Here is a 20,590-nt window from a genome sequence, read left to right as displayed (position 1 = left end):
TTGCAGGGCATATAGAGCAGAGGCAGAGCAATGAAATAAAAGAGGGAACTTGGGAATGAGGTCTATGCAAGAAGTATAGCTTCAACCTAAAGATTCATGGATGATAAATTTGTGTCAAATGTATCTTCTCAACAGAAATAAAGTTACATTTCTCATTCATTTGTTGTACATAACATACTTTTGCTTATACTTCTGAAATGCATTAAAACGCCAATCTGTCCACCCAAAAAAATTTGAAGTCAAACGTGAGAGGAATTAAGACTACACAATGAAATCATCTGACATCACAAAGCCTCTAGATTCATATGTTACAAATGCATGACACCATCTTCAACCATGTGCGAAAGATGATACCACATGGCATGGCATTAGTGCTCAAAATCTATTATAGACAAGCTTCAACCAAAAAAGGAAAATGTAGAGAGAGAAAAGCACAATCGTCATAACCTTTGGTTATTGAGGTTTACATAATGAGTTTGAACCGTTCTAGGATTGATCAGTGTAACCTTTTGATAGGACATATTTCAATTAAATCTAGTCTACTTCCCTAACCTAACATTGCACATACCATGTCAGAAATAGCTAAGGATGCTGTGAGCCCTGGAGACTCTATTCCAAACAGGTTCACAAGTCCACGGATGCCATGTACTTCTTGACCCTGTAACACAAAAAACATCAATGAAGAAGCAAAAAGGAAGTGCATGGAAATGCATTGTTAATGTTATAGTGAAAATAGTCCTAGTTCATAGAGATTCATTTTATCCTCACACTTTTTGCAGATAGGCACAAACGTTTGAGAAGCAAATTGTTCTAGCATTACTCGGTAGATACTAATTTCATATGTTGTCAAATGGGTAGACCTCTCTCTCTCTCTCTCTCTCTCTCTCTCTCTCTCTCTCTATCTCGTCAGCCCACCCTACCCGCCCACTCAGCCCAACCTTGGCGTGGTTGAGCCAAAATTAACAGCAATATATTTCACAACAAAATAGCAATATATTGTTATTTTACTAAACCAGATCGGTGGTTGAAACATCATGCAACCGTGGTGGCTGCTTCAGCTCAATCACTAGTTATGAGATTGTCCTGAACCATCGTGGTTGAACAGAGCCCCACATTTGCCTCTGCTTCATCCCGCGACTGCTCCTGGGTCAGCATGCAACTGCCCCAGCACCTAGGAAGCTCCAGCAATCACGACTCTTTCCTGCACCTCGGAAGCTCCTACAAATCGAATCTTGGAGCTCCAGCAATTCCTCAGCCCATCCAAGAAAACAGTGAAAAGAAGGGCCCGGGACTTTGGGAGTTTGAGCCAACATCTGCTCCTGCTTGAGCCTTGAAAATCGCACCATTTGATGCGCCAGGGACTGTTATCTGCTGTTGCTGGAACCAGGGTCAACGTGCCTCTGCTGCAGCCCCAATCAAGACAAAGAACCTTCCAATCAGCTCCAGGAAGAACCTCCAAGAAAGCCCATGCCATCATTTGCATTTGCTGGACTCCAGCCCCAGTTCTGACTGCTCAAACAGGCTGCACAAAACAGAGCTCAGAAACCGCATCATTCACTGCTCAGAAATCAGTAACCTCTTCTCCAAATCAGGCCCAAATTATCTGCTACAGTAAGTGCTTGACTTGTCTGAGTTATTGTGGGCAGGAAGGACCCCCTTCAGTCCACCACCTCCTTCAGACAATGGAAGGTGTGAGGGGCTGTGTGCCCTCCCCCCCCTCCATAAATTTCAGCAAGAGTGTTTTCTGCAAAGAAAAAGAGAGAAGAAATAGGAGCGAGATAAATGGCAAAAGGGATAAAGAGGAGAAAGAGAAAGAGAAACTCAAGGAGGAAGAGAAGTAACAAAAAAAGCTCAGGATCAATGATGTGAACAAACGCAGCAACCGCAGTGGCTTGCAGGTTGATGGCACTGCCACACAACCTCTACCCAAGACAACTTTCCTTAGAGGTGACAGCACCACCACTATCCATGGATGTGACAGCACCAGCACCAGAGTTAGCAGCATCATCATCACTGTTGAGATGAAGGGCATCCCCGACATGCCCGCTTAGCCCAACTCTCTATGCCTCACCATATCATGCCTCATTTCTGTCACCCTTAACCCTCAGCCACCCACATTCCCCTTCTCAGTCAAACTCACCACATCCACATTCCAAATGTCACCTCACCACTCTCAGTCTCCTACCCCCATGTTCCCACCCTTATCACTCAGCACCCCTTCAGGCCATATCCATACCTGTTGCTTCACAGTTACTCTCTCTATAATGTAGATCTATAAGCAAGGAGGTGGATCTTGACTTTGAAGGCCCTCTCCCTTGCTATTCGTGTTGATTGACGTTCAAGCTGTTGAGCGACGCCTAGGCCCTTGCCCCTCCTTAAATAAGATAGGTAGCCTCATTTGATTTTGGTATGTCGGGGGTTGAAGCATAGGTTAACAGATTGCTAATAGATGATAGGCCCTTCAGTATGGCAAACACATCATCAGACATGACAACAACACTCCTAACATTCCCTGTAGAAATTAACAGATGCATCACAAACAAACTCCCTTTAGAAATCAACAGGTGCCTTACAAAGTTAATCAATCCAAAGGCAAAACGAGATATCTTAACTTTTGTGATGAAGGGGATAAAAGAGCCAATTTAGAGGACCTTTAGAGGCCTCTTAGGTGGGAAATGTGGAGGGACCATATAAGTCCCCCCCATCCATCTCTTATTGTACACTTTTGATGTGACATCTAATCTTATCTACTCCTTCCTCCTACGTGCTGCCTACTCTCTCTCTCTCTCTCTCTCTCTCTCTCTCTCTCTTCCCCTTTCCTCACTTGTCATTCCTTCTCCCTCTTTCCCTCTCTCCCCTCTGCCAATTCTATCCCCTTCTCCAATCTGCTATGCCTCTTTCTCTATGTTTGGTATCAGAGCCCTTTCTTGGGCCTGCTATTCGAAAGAGCAGGGATACAGATACGGACAATCTCAACAATCTTCAGTCGGAGCTGGCGGAGGCTAGAACTGGTCTCATGAACGCAGTTTGAGCAGACCAGAGTAGAGCAGGTTGGAGACTAAAGGTGGAGGTGGACGGTACCCGACCTGCCTGGTTCACAAACACACCCCCCCCCCCAAAAAAACTGCTATTCAACAGTCCCATAACCTGAAGCACGTTCACAAACACCCCCCTTTCCCTCGACCTGACAGTCCTCGGTACCTCTCGGAAGCCCATCAACGACCCAGACCTGTTGCCACTCCCACGCTCCGCCGTGGATTTGACGCCGACGCCAAGTGCCATGCGTCGCCTATCCCTATTGCTTGTGCCGCCCGTCACTGCAACTCATCCACGCCACGCCACCTACAGCCGCAACGTCATGACACACTGAACCGTCTACGCCCATGTGCCGCCCTTTCGCCACCAGTCTCGCCCAATCGCCGCCTGCCATGCAAAACCTTAGGAAACAAACAAGTAAATTCTAGGTTAGTCTTTAACTAGGGTTAGGTTTAGTTAGTGGTTGGTTAGGTTAGTAGTTAGGGTTAGTTCAATGGGTTGGGTAGCCTTGGTTGGTTAGTCGAACTAACCAGGGTTAAATGTAGTCTTGGTTAGGTCTCACTAACTAGGGAGTCCCAAGTGTCTCAGCTGTCCTCAATTAGGTCCTAACTGTCCTAGGTCATTTAGGACCCCCCCCCCCCCCCCCAAAAAAAAGGTAAAAGTCAAAATTACAGCCTCTTTTTAGGAGCCTTTCATAGCCCCGTTTGGAGTCATTTCGACTCCCTTCCAAAGCCTCTTCATCGATCTTCCTCCTAATCGTCTCCATCGGCCCTTTTTGTCGTTCTGCACACTATCTCAGGTGCTCATTACAACAAGTTTTGCTGTCTATTTCTCTGAGTCAGCTTCATTTCTTACCTGCATTTGTACTCCCCCGCGAGACAATCACAATGCCACCGAAACGTCTACCATTTAAGGCTGCTCGACAGGAGCAGATGGCATTTATTGAGAGTGCTCCTACAGGTGGGATAGCTACCACTACTCACCCCGCATCTCCTATACCTATGGAGCAAGGGAAATTTTGGATGCTCTCTTGTCTATGCTTCAGAATGCCTTCTTGCGGAGGGGATAGCAAATCGGCCAGGCTATGTAGGACAAGGGCAAGCAGCCCGGACCCCAGCAAGGGAACCGCTCAGACAGTCAAGACGTTTTTTCTACTCCACGCAGGGGTTTTATGGCAGATGCCCGCCGTGTCTATGAGCATCAATCTTCTGGATTGTTGCATGTACCCCAGCATGGGGATTATTTGGACTTGGATGATGTATTCTCTGTGCCGCAGAGCACCTTCTTGCAGGATGTCAAGCCATCTTTTGGGCCTTGGCTCACAGTTTTTTGCATCTATGCAGGCCGAGCCATCTCTTTTGGGATGACCCATTGGTATGCATCCAATTAGTGCTCCTTTTACTGCAACAACGAGTATGCCTGAAGCTGGTTTTGGTTTATATGGCAGGCCACACCCCTGGGAGAGAGATCAATCCTCTTCTCAACCCTTTGACATGCCATTATTTCGGAGAGATGCATTTGGCAGAGAGACCCAAACCAGGGGTTCATGCACCTATCGCTCTGCCAGTGAGCACATACAGCCAGACGCAGGTAGTGTATTAGATGGCAGTAGCTACTACACAGCAAGGGGTTAGTGGTGGGCAACATGCCACTTTTGTTAGATTCCTTGCATTCATATAAGGCCCTACCTGAGGCCATCAAACTTGAGATGTCTTTCTCCGATTATGTGAACCTCAAGCATGATGATGCCCACACTTCTGGAGTTTATGCACACAGGAATTATGCAGCCAAGGATGTCAAGGACAAACTCACAATGCATGAGTTCAAAGGGGACACTCGCACACCTAATGAGCTAGAGGATTGGCTTACGAAGCTGGAAGATTATTTCTACTTCTACCCAAAGCAAGATGAGGACCGCATAATCTTTGCGAGTATGCACATGCACGACTATGCCTCAAAGGCCAACCACATGGAGGGGTTTTAAAGAAATGATGGTTACTACCTTCGTATTCTATGCATTGTCTCTTTTGGAGGCTTTCCTTGTTTGTACAGGACGTATCTGAGAAAGGAAAGTTGTTGTGTTTCATCCATGGATTGAGTCCTTCCCTGGCTGCAGATGTGAAGGCACATAACCCTCAAACAATTGAGCGTGCAGCCCAATTGGCAAACGTGTTTTAGCCCAAATATGCCAGCAAGTATAAAATGGCAGCGAGCAGCGCATACGGGACTGCAAATGAGGTTGAGAAGAAGCCTAAGGTGACTGATTGGCATGATAGGAAATCAGCAACAACACCATTTCCGAGTTTCCCACTGTTACCAGCAGCAAGATGCCATATGCTAAGCCAGACAAGTCATCTGATGCTAAGCCAAGAGCTAAGCCAAGTGTTGGTAATCAAATATCAGAATTTAAACAACATGCCAAGGCTATTATGGACAGCAAAAAGCAGGTAAACTTATGCTTTAAATGTGATCAGAAGTGGACTCTTGAGCATCGAGAAGTTTGCAAAATGCGTAACAGTGGCATTGCAAAACTCGGCATAATTATTGAGATATCGGATGATGAGAATTTAATGGATGCTTCTGCTACCTTAGGTGCCCCTCATGATTATTCAGAGGATGCACATGACGTGGAAGAAGCTCCAGATACTGGAGCCACGAAGGGGGTTGATTTCCCCTTTGATCCCGGTGGTGCTATTGAACATGATATGCATGGTATACAATCAAATGACACTCAGCCCACCTATGGCATGCGAGGCCATTGGCCTACAGTCTTTCATGTGGAGCACCAAGTTGCGCGAGAGGATGCAAATGGAAATGCCCCTATGGACGAGGAAGAGATCTATTGGGATGGGCAGCCAACAATTTATGCTATCTCTTTTCATGCCTTGATGGGTGCCAAAAGTCCTGAAACTATCAAATTGAAAGGGCAAATTAATGGCAGGACTGTTCACATGCTTGTGGACAGCGGTAGCACTCATAGTTTCATCAATTCTAAGACCTTACAGAAGGTAGAACTGATTGCTACTGAGATTGATCATGGGCTGAGAGTAGAGGTGGAAAATGGACAGCATTTGATCAGTAAATTTTGTTGCCAAGATGCAAGCATCAAGCTCTGAGGATTATGAATTTGCTGGGGATCTCTTGGCACTGGACATGGGCCCGATAGATGCTGTCCTGGGCTGCAATTGGTTAAAATCTTTGGGTAAAAGTAGCATCGATTTAAATGCCTATCACTCAGCTTTATCCACAGGGGTAGAACTGTAGCATTGCATGGCATTTCCACTCCTAAATTGCAGCTCATTTCAGCAAGGTAGTTGGCCAGAGAACTCAAGAAGGAGAATGCCCTCTATGCATTGAATGTGTCAGTATCTCAAGGGGGTAGCATTCCCCATGTTGAGGATTTTGATATGGAGAAGTTGCTCTTGGATTTTGCTGATCTATTTGCCGATATGCCATCCCAATTGCCTCCCAAGAGGGTTGTGGATCATGTCATTGTTCTACAGCCTGGCAGTAAGCCCATAAACAAAGCCTCGTACCATCTTTCTAAGGTGAGCAGGAGGAAGTGGCAATACATGTGTGGGAATTGCTTGAGAAGGACTTTATCTCTCATAGCACTTCTCCTTTTGTCTCCCCGGTGCTTTTGGTGAAGAAGAAAGATGGATCGTACCGCATGTGCATTGATTATGAGGATCTAAACAAGGCCACTACCAAGAACAGGTTTCCAATCCACACGATAGATGACCTGTTGGATGAACTCAAGGGTGCTCAGTTTTTCACGAAGGTAGATCTGAGGTCTTGTTACCATCAAATCAAGGTGAAAGACGGAGATGAGCACAAGATGGCCTTCCGCACAAAACGGGGTTTGTATGAATTCAAGGTGATGCCTTTTGGATTGACTAATGCACCGGCCACCTTCCAAGCGCTGATGAACAAGATATTGCAGCCACTTGTTTTTAGATGCGTGCTTGTTTTCTTTGATGATATCCTCATTTATAGCAAGGATAGGCAAGAGCACATTAAGCATGTGAAGCAAGTGTTGGAAATTTTGAGGATGTATCAGCTTTATGAAAAATCCAGCAAATGCACTTTTATGGTAGGAGGAGGTTGAGTACCTGGGGCATATTGTGAGTAGACATGGCATTTAGGTGGATCCCGCAAAGGTGAAATGCATCAAAGATTGGCCGTAGCCACAAAACCCCACCCAGTTGAGAGTATTTTTAGGTCTTGCTTCCTTCTACAGGCGCTTTATTCACAAATTTGCCAAGAGGGCAGCTCCTCTTACTGACCTCTTGATGAAGGATGCTTTTCTGTGGTCAAAGGAAGCACAACACAGCTTTGAAGACCTGAAATTTGCTCTCAATCATGCACCTATCTTGGTATGCCCTGATTTTTCACGTCCTTTCATTGTGGAGGGAGATGCAAGTGGCAAAGGATTGGGGGCTGTTCTGAGGAAGGAACACGGGGTAATAGCCTTTGAAAGCAGGAAGTTTGATGCCCAAGAATTCAATTACCATGTTTCTGATCATGAGATGTTGGCTATCTTACATGCTTTCAAGAAATGGCACCACTATCTGTACGGGACACTTTCTCAAAAGTCTTGGGATAAATGGCTGAATTTTTCTACAACAATACCAAGCATCTCTCCATTGGCATGAACCCGTTTGAGCAATGTATGGATGCAAGGTCGGGATGCCTTCTTCGATTGCTGATATGGCTGTGAAAAATCATCAAGCACGGAACGACTTGGAGAGGATGGATGTCCTTCTGCAGTTCGCTAAAAGAATATGCAGGATGCGAAAGCCAAGCTGGAGAAATATGCAGACGAATGCTGGAGATGTTTGTCTTTCAAAGAGGGAGATTATGTGCATTTGCATCTCCATAAGAACCGTTATGCCTCGCTGAAAGGTAATACCAACACAAAGCTTGCTCATTGGTATTACGGTCTTTACAAGGTTGGAGAGGTAGCATAGCAATAGGAGCTACCCAGTATCTCCAAGATCCTTGATGTTTTCCATGTGTCTTTGCTGAAACCACATGTGGGACAGCATGTCCATGTTCTGCCTGAGTTACCACCTATGGATGAGGAGGGTCACATCCTCTATGTCCCGGAGCGCATCATGGGTTTCTGAGACCATGTAAAACCCATGAGACCATGTACTCTGAAACAAGGTCTACATGGAGTATCTTATCAAGTGGCGGGGACTCCCTAAGGATGAAAATTCATACCAGCCAGAAAGCATTGTCCAGGACCACCCTTATCCCCTACCGGGCTGATTAGTAGTTGCTGTTTGCTGCACTTTTTGTACAGCCATGCTGTGAAATTTTTTCTCATTCCTTCTCAATCTTTCCCTCTCTCCCCTCTGCCAATTCTATCCCCTTCTCCAATCTGCCATGCCTCTTTCTCTACAACTTCCTATCCTAGAGCCTATGAGAATCAATGCTTGGGATCCAATAGGAAAATATGGATTTAAAAGCACAAAATCAGGAGCTAGCAAATGAGATAATGGTCTTAAAAGACACCATAAAGGAGATGTCTCAAAGGCTGCATGCAATAGAGGAGAACATCAATGCAAAATATTAGAAGCTATCTAGGAACCCGTTTACCAAATGCAGAGAGCATTCCAGATTTCATCCTCAAGGACGCTGATGCTTGAAGAGGGAAGGAATGTTACATTCTAGTCAGAATGTGGCATGACCTCCGTGTTGAAGATTAGATGGTCACCTCCCCAATCGTGAACCCCCAAATGAGGAGAGCTTGGGGAGCTGGTCTAGGTTAGGGGCCACATGGGCTGAACTAACTAGGCTGCCACATGGACATCACAATGGTTGTCATGTGGGCAGAAATCACTCACAAGGAACAAGGAACATGGGGCTGCCACATGGGCAGCACATAGGCTGCCATGTGGGCAGCACATCCAACTGATGTACCTGGCTTCTTGGAGGTGTTTCGAAGAAGTAGCAACGCCAGGATCATCTGTGATGACATGTGCCATAGTCTGGAGCATGTTCGGCAGTTGTACGGCCGGACACAAGGCTTGGAACAGTCCCGAGACATTTCTGTCAGTGTACGTGGATGTTTGGAGCAAAAGGAACATGATGGAATAGTGTGGGAAAGACCAGCAAGCAGGCAAGACATGTGGCGCATCTGTATGTAACAGTATTGGTGGCTGCACGTGTCTGTACAGGCCTGGAGCAGATGATCCAGGGCTGGAACAAGTCTAGGGAGCATACCAGAAGAAGCATGGTGACTGGATGGAGAAGAAAATAGGCCAGGGAATAGGCCTGAAAAGGGCCCCGGAACAGCGTAAAAGAGCCTGGGCCACTAGCAGACTGCCACGTGGCCAAGAGGGACCGTTTGAGCAGCAAAAGGGCTGCATGTGGGGCTGAACCCACAGACCAGCAAGTCGGCTGAGAGATTGGGTGAGTCGGCATGTCTGGGTCGGTTGATTTGGAGGGCATCTAGCCCTATAAAAGGCTCTAGAACCCCTTGGGCTCTTTCACTATCCCTTCATAAGTTCATTGAGCAGATTGTAGCAGCACTCCAGCCAGGTTTGAGCCTCCATCAGGAGGATTTGGAGCAGCAAAGAAAGGGGCTGAGAGCTGCAGACAAAGAGCTCACAGGAGTCTTCACCCTGGCTGTCTATCAAGGCAAAAAGGAAGACAGATCAAAGGGGGAGCTTGTGCCTCACCATTGGCTGTGTTTCGGAGCAGCAATGAGGTCAAGATTCCAGGTCAAGCACTGCATTGCTTGTGGCTGTCCGGGAGGTGCAGCTTGAAGGTGTGTTTGTGGGGCATGACAGAGGCCCACACAAGCTCATAGGGAGCATATAGGCCAAGTGTTTTGGGAGTGCCACGGAGGTAGGAGAACAACTCTTGGTTATGTACAGGCCTTCACATCTAGATAGCACCCTACTACTGAAGGGTGAGGCAGTAGTCATTTCTTTTGTATTGTATCAATCTTGGACGGAAATATAAGTTTTGTTGGTTTCACATCTCTCCTATGCATTGTCCATTTACGTGATGCGCATCTATGCTAAGTACACACTAAGGAAAGAAGTTTTGGATTCCAAGTATACCACTGTGTGAGTTCCTGGGCTGAAGCCAGAGAAGTACTCGTTTGAGAGTTCATTTGGAGCTCATGGTCCACATATTCTGGAGTTCTATTTGGACTGGACCTGTGCACTAGGGTGGCTCTTTTGTGGAGAGCTAGACCTGGAGGAGCAAGAGCCACAGCTTAGAGCTGATGGTGTATCTACATCGAAGGATTGGGATTGGCCCACAATAAGAGGTGTTGGAAATTAGATGGTCACCTGGACAGGACATTGGCTATCATGTGGGCAGCAATCACTCACAGAAAACAAGGGAGATGGGGGTCTCATGTGGGCAGCAATCACTCACAGAAAACAAGACGATGGGGCAGCCACATGGGCAGCACATAGGCTGCCACCATGTGGGCAGCACATTCAAGAGATGTACCTGGCTGCTTGGAGGTGTTTGGTACACAGTCGGAGCAGAAGCAACACTTGGACCCATGCCAAGATCAGCTGCGCTGACACGTGGCATAGTCTAGAGCATGTTCAGCAGGTGTACGGCCTGGCACAAGGCTTGGAACAGCCCCAGACATTTCTGTCAGCCTGCATGGATGTGTGGAGCATGTGGAATGTGATGGCACAGTGCGGGGAAGACCAGCAAGTAGGCAGGACATGTGGCGCATCTGTATAGTACGGGTGGCTGCAGGGCTAGAGTAGATGGTCTAGGGCTCGAACAAGTCCAGGGAGATGGCGGGGTACCATGAGAAGCATGGCGACTAGCTTGAGCAAAGAATAGGCCAGGGAATAGGCCTGAAAAGGGCCCTAGGACAGGGCAAAAGAACCTGGGCCACTGGCTGACTGCCATGTGTACTCGACTCTGAATTCCAAGATACCACTGAAATCTCTGGTGAGGAAGGACTCAAGAGAGATGGAATACTATTGTTTTGGCACCACTGAGCAATTAAGTTTTGAACACAGGTATTCTGAGTTACTGAAAGGTTCGGCAACAGCTGGCGCGTTTTGGGACAGGTATTATGGCCTTCCTCAAACCATTTCTCAATGAAAACCCGCTCATAGGTCTGTCCTGATGCAATAATAACTGGATCAGACATCAATTGCAGAAAGAGCGGGCACCTAAATTGTTCAGGGACCTTTGGTGCAGATGTGGAAGTCTCATATCTCAACGTCTCAGCTTCTCTGAACAAGTTGTCCACACCAATACACTTTGGAACGGTGTGACTTCTGGCAATCTCTTTGTGACTTGAATTGATGGCATATAAGGCATTTGAGCTATTACTTTTAATATTTTTGCTGTAATTCTTTAATAGATGTAGGAAATACAGAAGAATTGATGCTTTTTTTTTTCTCTCCCACTTTGTGCTTTTTCAAGCAGCTTTTTGAGTGCTTGCCGTTCTTCAAATACAGACTTCGGAGAAACAAGTTCCAAGCAAGTGGCAACGTGCTCAAATATGACTTCTTCCCCTGAATGTACATCTTTTTCCTTTAGCAACAATGATCAATATCCGAGACAACTGCAAAGCTCCGAGGCTCCCATGCCTGTTAATTGGGTTAATTCATTAGCCCTGCTCCCAAGGGGCGATTTTGATAAGAAACTTCCTAAGGTGTTGGGACACATGCTAAAAGAATTATGCGTGTTACGAATACATGTCTATAGCAATCAATTAAAACTGAATCGTTGATGAATGTGGGTTGGCTAGGAGGACACTTGTAGCTCGAACACCTGTGAATTCTTGAATGAGAGAGAAGACTTGATCGTAACAAGAATGCACAATGGAAGTTCAATCTATCACAGCTCTACTCAAATAGGACCATTAGAGTTGAGGTATCACTCTTGATATGGCTCATTGGATCCACGATCAGGGAGGCGAGGCCACACATGAGCACAGGTTTGTGTGTGTGAAGAGAGAGAGAGAGAGAGAGAGAGAGAGAGAGAGAGTTTATTAGAGCCTTTGAAAGACCAAAGGGTCGATGAGACTTTAAAAAACAAATACAATGAGCTAAATCCTCTAGAAGCAAAAGGTTCCTACGAGGGAGAATACGAAGCAAAAGGCAAAGGATGTAGCACTCTCTCTCCTACTCAATACTAACTGCAACTGCAAGATGATGCACTCAATACACAAAGTGATGCTGTGGATGTGAGTGAGGGAGAGAATGTAGTGGACCTCCAAAGAGGAAATAGATACAACTAAATAATGAATGCCCAAAGGGCTGAATACAGTTGTGTGAAGGGGCTGAAACCCTCAATGCAAAACTGGAAGACTAGACTACCTAGAGGAGGTGAATCCTCACTAGATCCCTGAAGAGGCTAAGGCTACCCTACTGGTCTACTACGAGGAGGCTTGGGCTCTGCTGCTTTGAAGGCTTGAAGGCCTGAGGAGTGGATGAAGAATGAGGGCCAAGGTTGCCCTTTTATAGGCTGTTAGGTCAGCCTGGCCGACTTGGTCGACGCCGACTGTTGACAAGGTAGGCTGGTCAACGCCAACCATCGACTAGGTCGGTAAAAATGACACTGACCAAAAAGTCAACGCATTGCCTTTTGATCAAAAAGTCAACTCTGTGTTTTTTTACCTGCGATGATGTGGCATTGACTGTGTGTTGATTGCTGACTGCACAAGGTTGCTTGTATGGCTGTACAAATGCCTGCGTGGCAGTTGACCTAGATAGCCTACGCAAGCATCAACTAGCGTGGCCACGGACTTGTCAATGCCCGTGACAAGGGAGAAGGTTCCTGCAGCCTTGGGAAAAGAAAGAGGAAAAGATTCTAAGAGGGAGAAGGTTCGTCCTTTGCTTCACTTTCTCTTCAGTAGAAAGGGTGGAACCTCTAAGCGAGGAGAATTACCAGAATTCGAGCGACTGCGTTCGAGCGAGATGACAGTTCGAGCTTTCCACACTCTAACATGATAAATGGATTCATTCATATCCTTTTGATCATTTTGACTACAAACATGACCATATTTAGAGTTTGATTAAACAAGTTATGGCCCAAATAAAATTGGCAGGAGGAGCCTCCTGGGAGGCTCCTCTTGAGAGGCTCCTCCTCCCATTGTTTTTTGCCTTTATGAAAATGAAAACTTCACAAGAAAAACCCATACTCTGACCCCTTTCTTCCACCCCTCCTCCTTCCTTGACCCTTGCCAAACATTTTCAGAAATTGTTGTTTGTATGTAAGACAATCAATTCCTCACAAGACCATGGGTAGGACAATAACTGTAAAAGTAAGCAATGCACATTGCTTTTTGAACATCAATCATCACACTAGAATGTCAATTTTATGAATGGCTATGATGAAACAAAGATAAGTACAAACTTTCTAGAGTTCGGGTCCTTGGTTCCCTCCCTCTATCCCACGGGTATATACATGGTCATGGACATATGAAGGTGATCCATATTTTGTTAGCATCATGGTCATAAGGTGATCAATAATTTATTAGCTCCATAGTTTCAACATTTAATTCATGTGATCATTTCGTGTACAAAATGGATCAAATCATATGGGTGACATAAAAATCGATGAGCTACAAATACTTTTTTTATGAAGGATTTTTCTAGAAGGAGCTTCTATATCATGGGTGGGACTATTATTGTTTGTATGTAAGTCCACATAATAAAGAAACCCGTTCAACTCACGTGCTACCTTGCATAATTTTAAGTGACTACCTCGAGGAATAGACATTGCAATATTTTCCCTTTTGTATCTATTAAATGATTTCTAACTTTCATGGATTTATTATTTATCGAATAATAGGTTCTCTCGTTGTAACTTGCCAATAATTTTTCATTTGGTATTCATTGAATCATTGCTGACTTGCATGGATTTATGAGTTATCCCCAATAGGAAGTTTTATCTTTGTATGTTTCCAAGAATCATATGAAAAATACGTAAGAACAATCTCTAATAGTGTCATGTAGATTCAACCATTTCTAGTAAAAGCCCATTGCTACTATAGGTTTAGAAAAAGTTCATCACAAGCATCGTTCAAACTCTGGGCTCGCTCGAACACAGTCGCTCGATGTTTCGACTTACTCCTAAGCGAGCATCTATACCCAAGACACATACAAACGTAAAAACACTAGTATATATACCTAGATGAATCCAAGAACATTCCCAAACTCATCCTTTAAAAACACAACATAGTGCAGTTTCAATCTCATGATAGTCACTCATAAGATTGAAAACCATAAACTCCATCACGCATAGCAGGGACTAGCTACTATGACATCCCCACTGACGTCATCAACGCCCAACATTGAGTGTAGACCATAGTATAAAAGTATGCTCTCACACATACAAATCCACACACCCACACATACTTGAGCATCCATTTATACAAAGTCTTCGTACTGAGTTTCTGTCAGCACTCCGAAGGTGAAGGGAAAACTCAACCATGACAAAGGCTAGCTATCACTGTGGTAGTACAAACTATCTGAGCCCATATGGGGAGGATGGAAACTGTGGTAGCATCACTGTGGCTGTCATCTATATGTTGTCTGAGGGACTTAGTCCACCTGGCACCTGGGGAGGGAGAAGAGGGTCTCGACAGAGAGAGGCTCCATGATGGTTGATGCTACAACCGCATGGAACCCATGATAGAGCACTGATGTCAATCATTGTCTCAACCCTGAGGAGGCCCAGAAGGGCTCCTATCCTAGGCTAAGACCTAGACCTACCTAGAATCCTAAGATGGAAACACTATCCTACTATTCTCTAGTGGATACCAGTGAATAAGGACTGATCTTCTGACTTGACCTAAGGTTGAGGGACTGACCTACGTAGCTTGTGCCTGACTGGATCTATGGGACTGGCGATCACTATCAAGTAATAGCGATCCCTAGCATCAATTGGGTGCAACACCTCTCAAATACATGAGCATTATGAGCTTAAAATTTGTGGAAATCTTAAAGGTTCTCTATCTAGTATTTCTGGTATATCAGCAGCTGTTATACGCCATTATTGCATCCACTTCATTCCTCTCTATGCCAACCCATGATTTGTGCAGCTTCCATCGCCTTGTGTGGTATCCTACTGGCGTCCATCATCGCAACTTCGTTGCAGTAAGCCATAAATTGACACAATACTTCCCTTTCTAGAGGTATCATACCTCTTTAAGCCAATAGGATGAGGTAGGAGAGAGACAGAGACAGTGAGAGAGCCTCTATATAGTTGACAAAGTTTTTATAATAATAATTGTATATACCATATCTTACATACTTTATATAATATTGTATTTTACATGTATAAATAGAGCGCATTTCTAAGTGAAACTCCTATCAAATTATGAAATGCTTCTGTTCAAAACCTGAGAAACATGTTTCTCGAAACATCTTGAAATACCAAAAGGCAATTTGAGATGAAATAGATGTAGCGAAACTCCAAATCCATACCAACAACATTCCAGCAAGAGCTAGATTGTTGTATGTACAGGGAGGAAGGTGGATGGAAGGCAACCATCCTGGAATACCCACAGGGAAAACTCTTAGCTGTTCAGGGATGTTTATATTTTTGGTCGTCTCCTGGTACCAGCCCCCTTCACAATGGCATTTCAGTGTTTAAGACAGCTGGAATGCTATTGCTTATTAGCTGTGCGGGGAGAAGTTATGTAGGGAGATTCCACGTTCAGGCGTTCTTCAGAACAGCATTCCAACAGTTGAGAGGGCTGGAACCTTGTGCTTTTTGACATGGGAGGGAGGTCGTTGTAGGGGGGTCCCACAAATCACAGAAAAGATTTCACCTTGAAATATGTTAGTGAGCTAAAGAAAAAATCCTAGAGCATTGTAATGATATGGCTCTTTTGATGATGCATAAAATAGTGAGACAAAATAAAACCTCCCATGTCAGGATGAAGCCTTTATATACAAGGTGACTTTATAAACTTGTTTACCCTCCAACATGGTTGGGGATCCTGTCATAAGATTGGAGCTGCTCACAGGAGTGCTTCTGAAAGGTGACAACTCAAAAGGCAAGCAAATCTGGTATACATAACCATCCTGAATAAAAAGTGTGCAGGCTTTCCTGATTTGCCAATTGTCCAGGAATGATAGGATTGGTTCAGCAATTTAGACATGCTGAATCTGAATTGTATGCCAGCACAGCTGAGCCCCTAATATAGTCATCGAGAATGTTTGGATGCAGCTCCATATGTATGCCCATGCATTCGTGGCAGCGTGCATGCATGTACAAGAGAGAGAGAGAAAGAAAGAAAGAAAGTCTATTATAGACTGCAGACCGAAAGGTGTATCGAGACTGGAAAAGGCCTGCATATAGTAGAAAAACCTAAAGAGTGGAGCCACTAAAGCAGGCATCCACTCCCAAACCTACTTACTTACATTAGTTATAGACTAAGAGTCTTTAGGTTTCAATTTGATCTCCTTGACGAGGTCCTTGCCTTCACGGTGGACAGCCCATTTGCCCTCCCTTCTAGCTATCTTCACCTTTGCTAACTCCTTTTGCTTACGTTTCGGATCTAGTGAGTTCTTCTGCTATCCATACTTTCGTACCATTCAATGCGAACTCTGATAGCTCTTGTTGCAAGAGTGAGTATTCCAGAGTACCATTTGAATGGATTCCAATCAAGTCGTCCTCTATCCATTCAATGCTTGGTGTTTCAATCTTTATCTCTTCATAGCTTTCATTGAATGTCATTTCCACTTGATAGCAATCCTTAGGTAATCCCCCTACCCTGATTTTCAATGCGTTAGCTTCTCTCTCCTAGTCTTCTTCGATTGCTTCTTTGATTGTTAAAAATCAACTTGTTCCCCAACCTCATGAGAGATTAGAACGTCAAGCTTAGAGGTAACAACCAGGTGTGTTGTTGGGAGGAAAGATTAGGGGAGGAGGGGATTGTTTTGAGGCGGATGGGGAGGGGGGAGGCACTCATGCATTGATGTACCACTTCCTGGATTGAATCAGAGTGTTGATTTGATTCTTCAATGTAGACAGGCACTTATTGAGCTCCACCATGTGTGATCTCTTATTTCAGGTCTCCAACCTGCTGTTTGCAGGCTTTGAACCCATGTGTTCATTCTGGTACGAGGCAAGGGGGAAGAAGCCACCACCTGAGCAAAAGACATGAAGGCTTGTGGGAATCCTAAAGCGAACCAACACCTACCCCCCAGGTCGGGTGTCTCCTTAAGATATGGCAAGTAAAGACTAGTAAGGCACATTTTATCAAGTGTGATCACCATCGAATCATACAGTCCACAAATCTACTATATATCCTGTGAGACCTGAGGCAATAAAAAAGGCAAGCAGTGTTTTCAAATTTTACCATTTTCTCTACTGCTGTTCTTCTGAAAATAATTTTTAGGTTCTTCAACACCAAAGTCCTGACAAAGGGCTGCCCGTGATCCACATTGAGTCAGCACTCTGCATGTGCGAACTCTGCTGCAGGTGATAGCACGGTGTATTTATTTTCTCCATCTCAGACACCAGCCTTGGGCATGGGTGTGCCTGTTTTTAGTGGCCCCACCCCTTAGATTTCATTGTCTCTGGTTTGTTTCAGCCTCATAGACCCTTCGGTTACTAAACTTTCTTTTATTCTTTCTTGCTTTTGGAACTCCAACCTGAGATGATGGAGGTCTTCGAGGCTCTCAAAGAGTGGCTATCCTTTTTTGTACCTACGGGTTCTCAGCGTGATGAAGCGTTACAACCATGCCAGATCCATTTGATTGAGTATAACTGTTACATGTCACAATTTGGTATTTCCTGCCGGAAATGTTGAAATATGCAAAAGTCTGGGCTCTCCCATCCTTACCTTGCCCTTATCCCTGAGATTAAAAAGTTCTCCCAGGATGAGTTTTTCTAGAACTAGTGTCAAGTCCTAAAATCTTCAAAACATGGAACTCACTAAAGGAACTTTTGTAAATCCCCTAGATTTAAAAAACGCAAGTTCACAAATCACAAACTATAAACCATGAGCAATGACATTCAAAGCAAGGGAAGGAGCTGTCTGCCTAATTTCTAAGGGCATTCATAGCTTGAAAGCTGACATTTGTGTTCCAAACTTTGCTCACATGTGAGATATGTGGTGAAAAACAATGGGACTTTCCAGGGTGAGTGACAAGTTGTCAAACAACCGAGTTGAGCCTCCAGTGAACATAACCTGGAAACAGCAGCACAGTTTTAGGCTTAAACCACTAGAATATGTCTGCTCCAGCATCTATTTTGGATACAGAAAAGTCGTAATAGGTAATAGCCAGCTAGCAGATCAGACAGCAGATCTCCTGATCCTCCGTGGAAATTTCTTTTATTTTGAGGAGAAAGACCTGTTTTTTGAGATAGGATTACTTACTGCACCTCAATATTGGCCTTGCGGATGTCAAAATTGGTCGCATCAACTCCTTGAATGGCCCCTAGTCCACTTTGTCACTTGCTTTTAGGACTACGTGTCAACATCAATGGAAGGAGACCAGAGAAATCGGGAATGTATAAAGTCCTCTATCCAACTTGCTTTTAGGACTAAGCGTTACACACAATTAGGGTAAGACCAAAGATAAAATCAAATCCTCTATCCAAATTTTCTATTCTTTGAAGTAAATTATTGACAGAACATCTGTGCAAGCTGAATGTCCCTATCCAAGAGTTTGCACATGCATTCTTAACACCCTGGTGAAACACATTGCCCCCCTCTACAGACAATGGTAAGACATAAATCCTGTCCAACAGGTCATAAAAATAACCCCCTCCTCCAAAGCTTCGTAACTTGAATTAGCAGAAAACTTCAAAAACAAATCATGCACAACTTGAAGTAAGGCACCACAACCAAAGATCTGGGCCAGACGTCTTTCCTTAAAAGGATAAGATTTTAAAACAAAACGAACAAACCTGTATGACAAAGTCGGCAGCTGCTTTTCCAGGTCCAGAGACTTTTGGCCGTATACCAGCATAGTCAGGTTTCAGAACCCCGTCCAGCAACGAAGGATAATACTTCCGAATTTCAGGATAAAATCTTTCAGCTCTCTTTGGATCAACCGTGTAATCAAACCTAAATGCATATCATGTTGACATCTTTTACTGTTGTTATCAGTAACTTTCTCCCTCTAATACATCGGCACTAATACAGAGACATTGAAGAAGTTGTGCACATTTGATAAACACAGGAAGCCCTAGGGCACCAGCACACCATACTCTCTGTAGAAAAAGGTAGGTTATGTATTGAAGTAGATTGACTGCAGTTAATGTATAGACAGTGATCTGTGGAAAAGTTATAATCCCAATCATTGGAAGAAATGGAAAGTAGAGATTGGCTACCTCATGTCCATCTTGAAAATGAGAAAGGATACTTGTTATTAGGACAAGAGGTCAATTTTAGATTCTCTTTCGAAGATATTGTCCTTTTTGTATATAGTCTATGTACACTGTGTAGACTTATTTGATGCCATCAAAAAGTAAAGTATGCACATGGAACAAAAGCATACAGCTCTACTTTACCCATTCACTCACAGACTGCCCTTCGCAAAGCATGGACTGCATGCTTTCTTATATATGTATACATATATATATGTGTACACACACACACACACACACACACACATATATATATATATGTATAATACACACACACACACACACATATACATATATATATATGTGTATGTATGTGTGTGTGTGTGTGTGTGTGTGTGTGTGTGTGTGTGTGTGTGTGTATAATCCTTATGAGTTTTTCAGAGCCTCATTAAGGCAGTCTTTATATGATGCCTTACATGAGGAAGATTTGGATGTTTCTTGTATTCAACTTTTCTTTTACTGTTTCTGATGGATAGGGCTGTAGCTCTATTTTGAGCACGGCCTGGATGTAAATGAATGTTTTATAATATAAGTATCTTGGTTTTACAAAAAAAAAAAAAAAAGTGTGTGTGTATAATACATATACACATATACATATATATATATATATATATATATGTATGTATGTGTGTGTGTGTGTGTGTGTGTGTGTTTGTGTGTGTATGTATAATACATATGTATATGTATTATACACACACACACACACACACACACACACACACATACATACACATATATATATATATGTATGTGTGTATGTGTGAGTGTGTGTGTGTATGATATATACACACATATGTATGTATGTATGTATGTATGTATGTATGTACACATACATACATACATACATACACATACATACATACACATATACATATATATATATGTGTGTGTGTGTGTGTGTGTGTGTGTGTACCATACATATACATATACATATACATATTCATATGCATATATACATATACATACATACATATATATATATATACATACATACATGTATGTATATACATATACATACATACATACATATATATATATATATATATATATATATATACATATGTGTGTGTATGTGTACATACACACACATATATATACATATATATATATGTGTGTGTGTGTGTGTGTGTGTGTGTGTGTGTATACATACACACACATATATATACATATATATATATGTGTGTGTGTGTGGATAGGGCTGTAGCTCTATTTTGAGCAC

The 20,590-nt window shown here is 43.7% G+C and overlaps 1 protein-coding gene across 2 annotated transcripts in view; it reads right to left on the bottom strand.

Annotated features, from left to right (window-relative positions):
- Window positions 1-436: 436 nt before the first annotated feature.
- The window catches only part of LOC147904591 (uncharacterized), a 52,901-nt gene continuing 32,747 nt past the window's right edge, over window positions 437-20,590 (bottom strand). The window contains exons 4-6 of one of the 2 annotated variants that reach the window (XR_015543240.1): window positions 18,910-19,069; window positions 18,377-18,466; window positions 18,101-18,187 (exon numbers count right to left, since the gene is read on the bottom strand). Coding sequence is in view for 1 of the 2 variants with exons in the window: in XM_087394893.1 (XP_087251019.1) it covers window positions 548-658; window positions 18,910-19,069 (271 nt within the window). In the remaining variant the exon portion in view is untranslated. Of the gene's footprint in view, window positions 659-18,100; window positions 18,188-18,376; window positions 18,467-18,909; window positions 19,070-20,590 lie in introns of those variants that run through there. The other variant, XM_087394893.1, reaches the window with a different exon arrangement.

This window comes from Dipteris shenzhenensis, chromosome 2 (assembly GCF_047967505.1).
Source record: "Dipteris shenzhenensis isolate YYH24624 ecotype China chromosome 2, Dip_SZ_1.0, whole genome shotgun sequence".
Classification (NCBI taxonomy): Eukaryota; Viridiplantae; Streptophyta; class Polypodiopsida; order Gleicheniales; family Dipteridaceae; genus Dipteris; species Dipteris shenzhenensis.
Note: the sequence above shows the minus strand (reverse complement) of the source record. Positions and strands in the feature narration are given on the sequence as shown.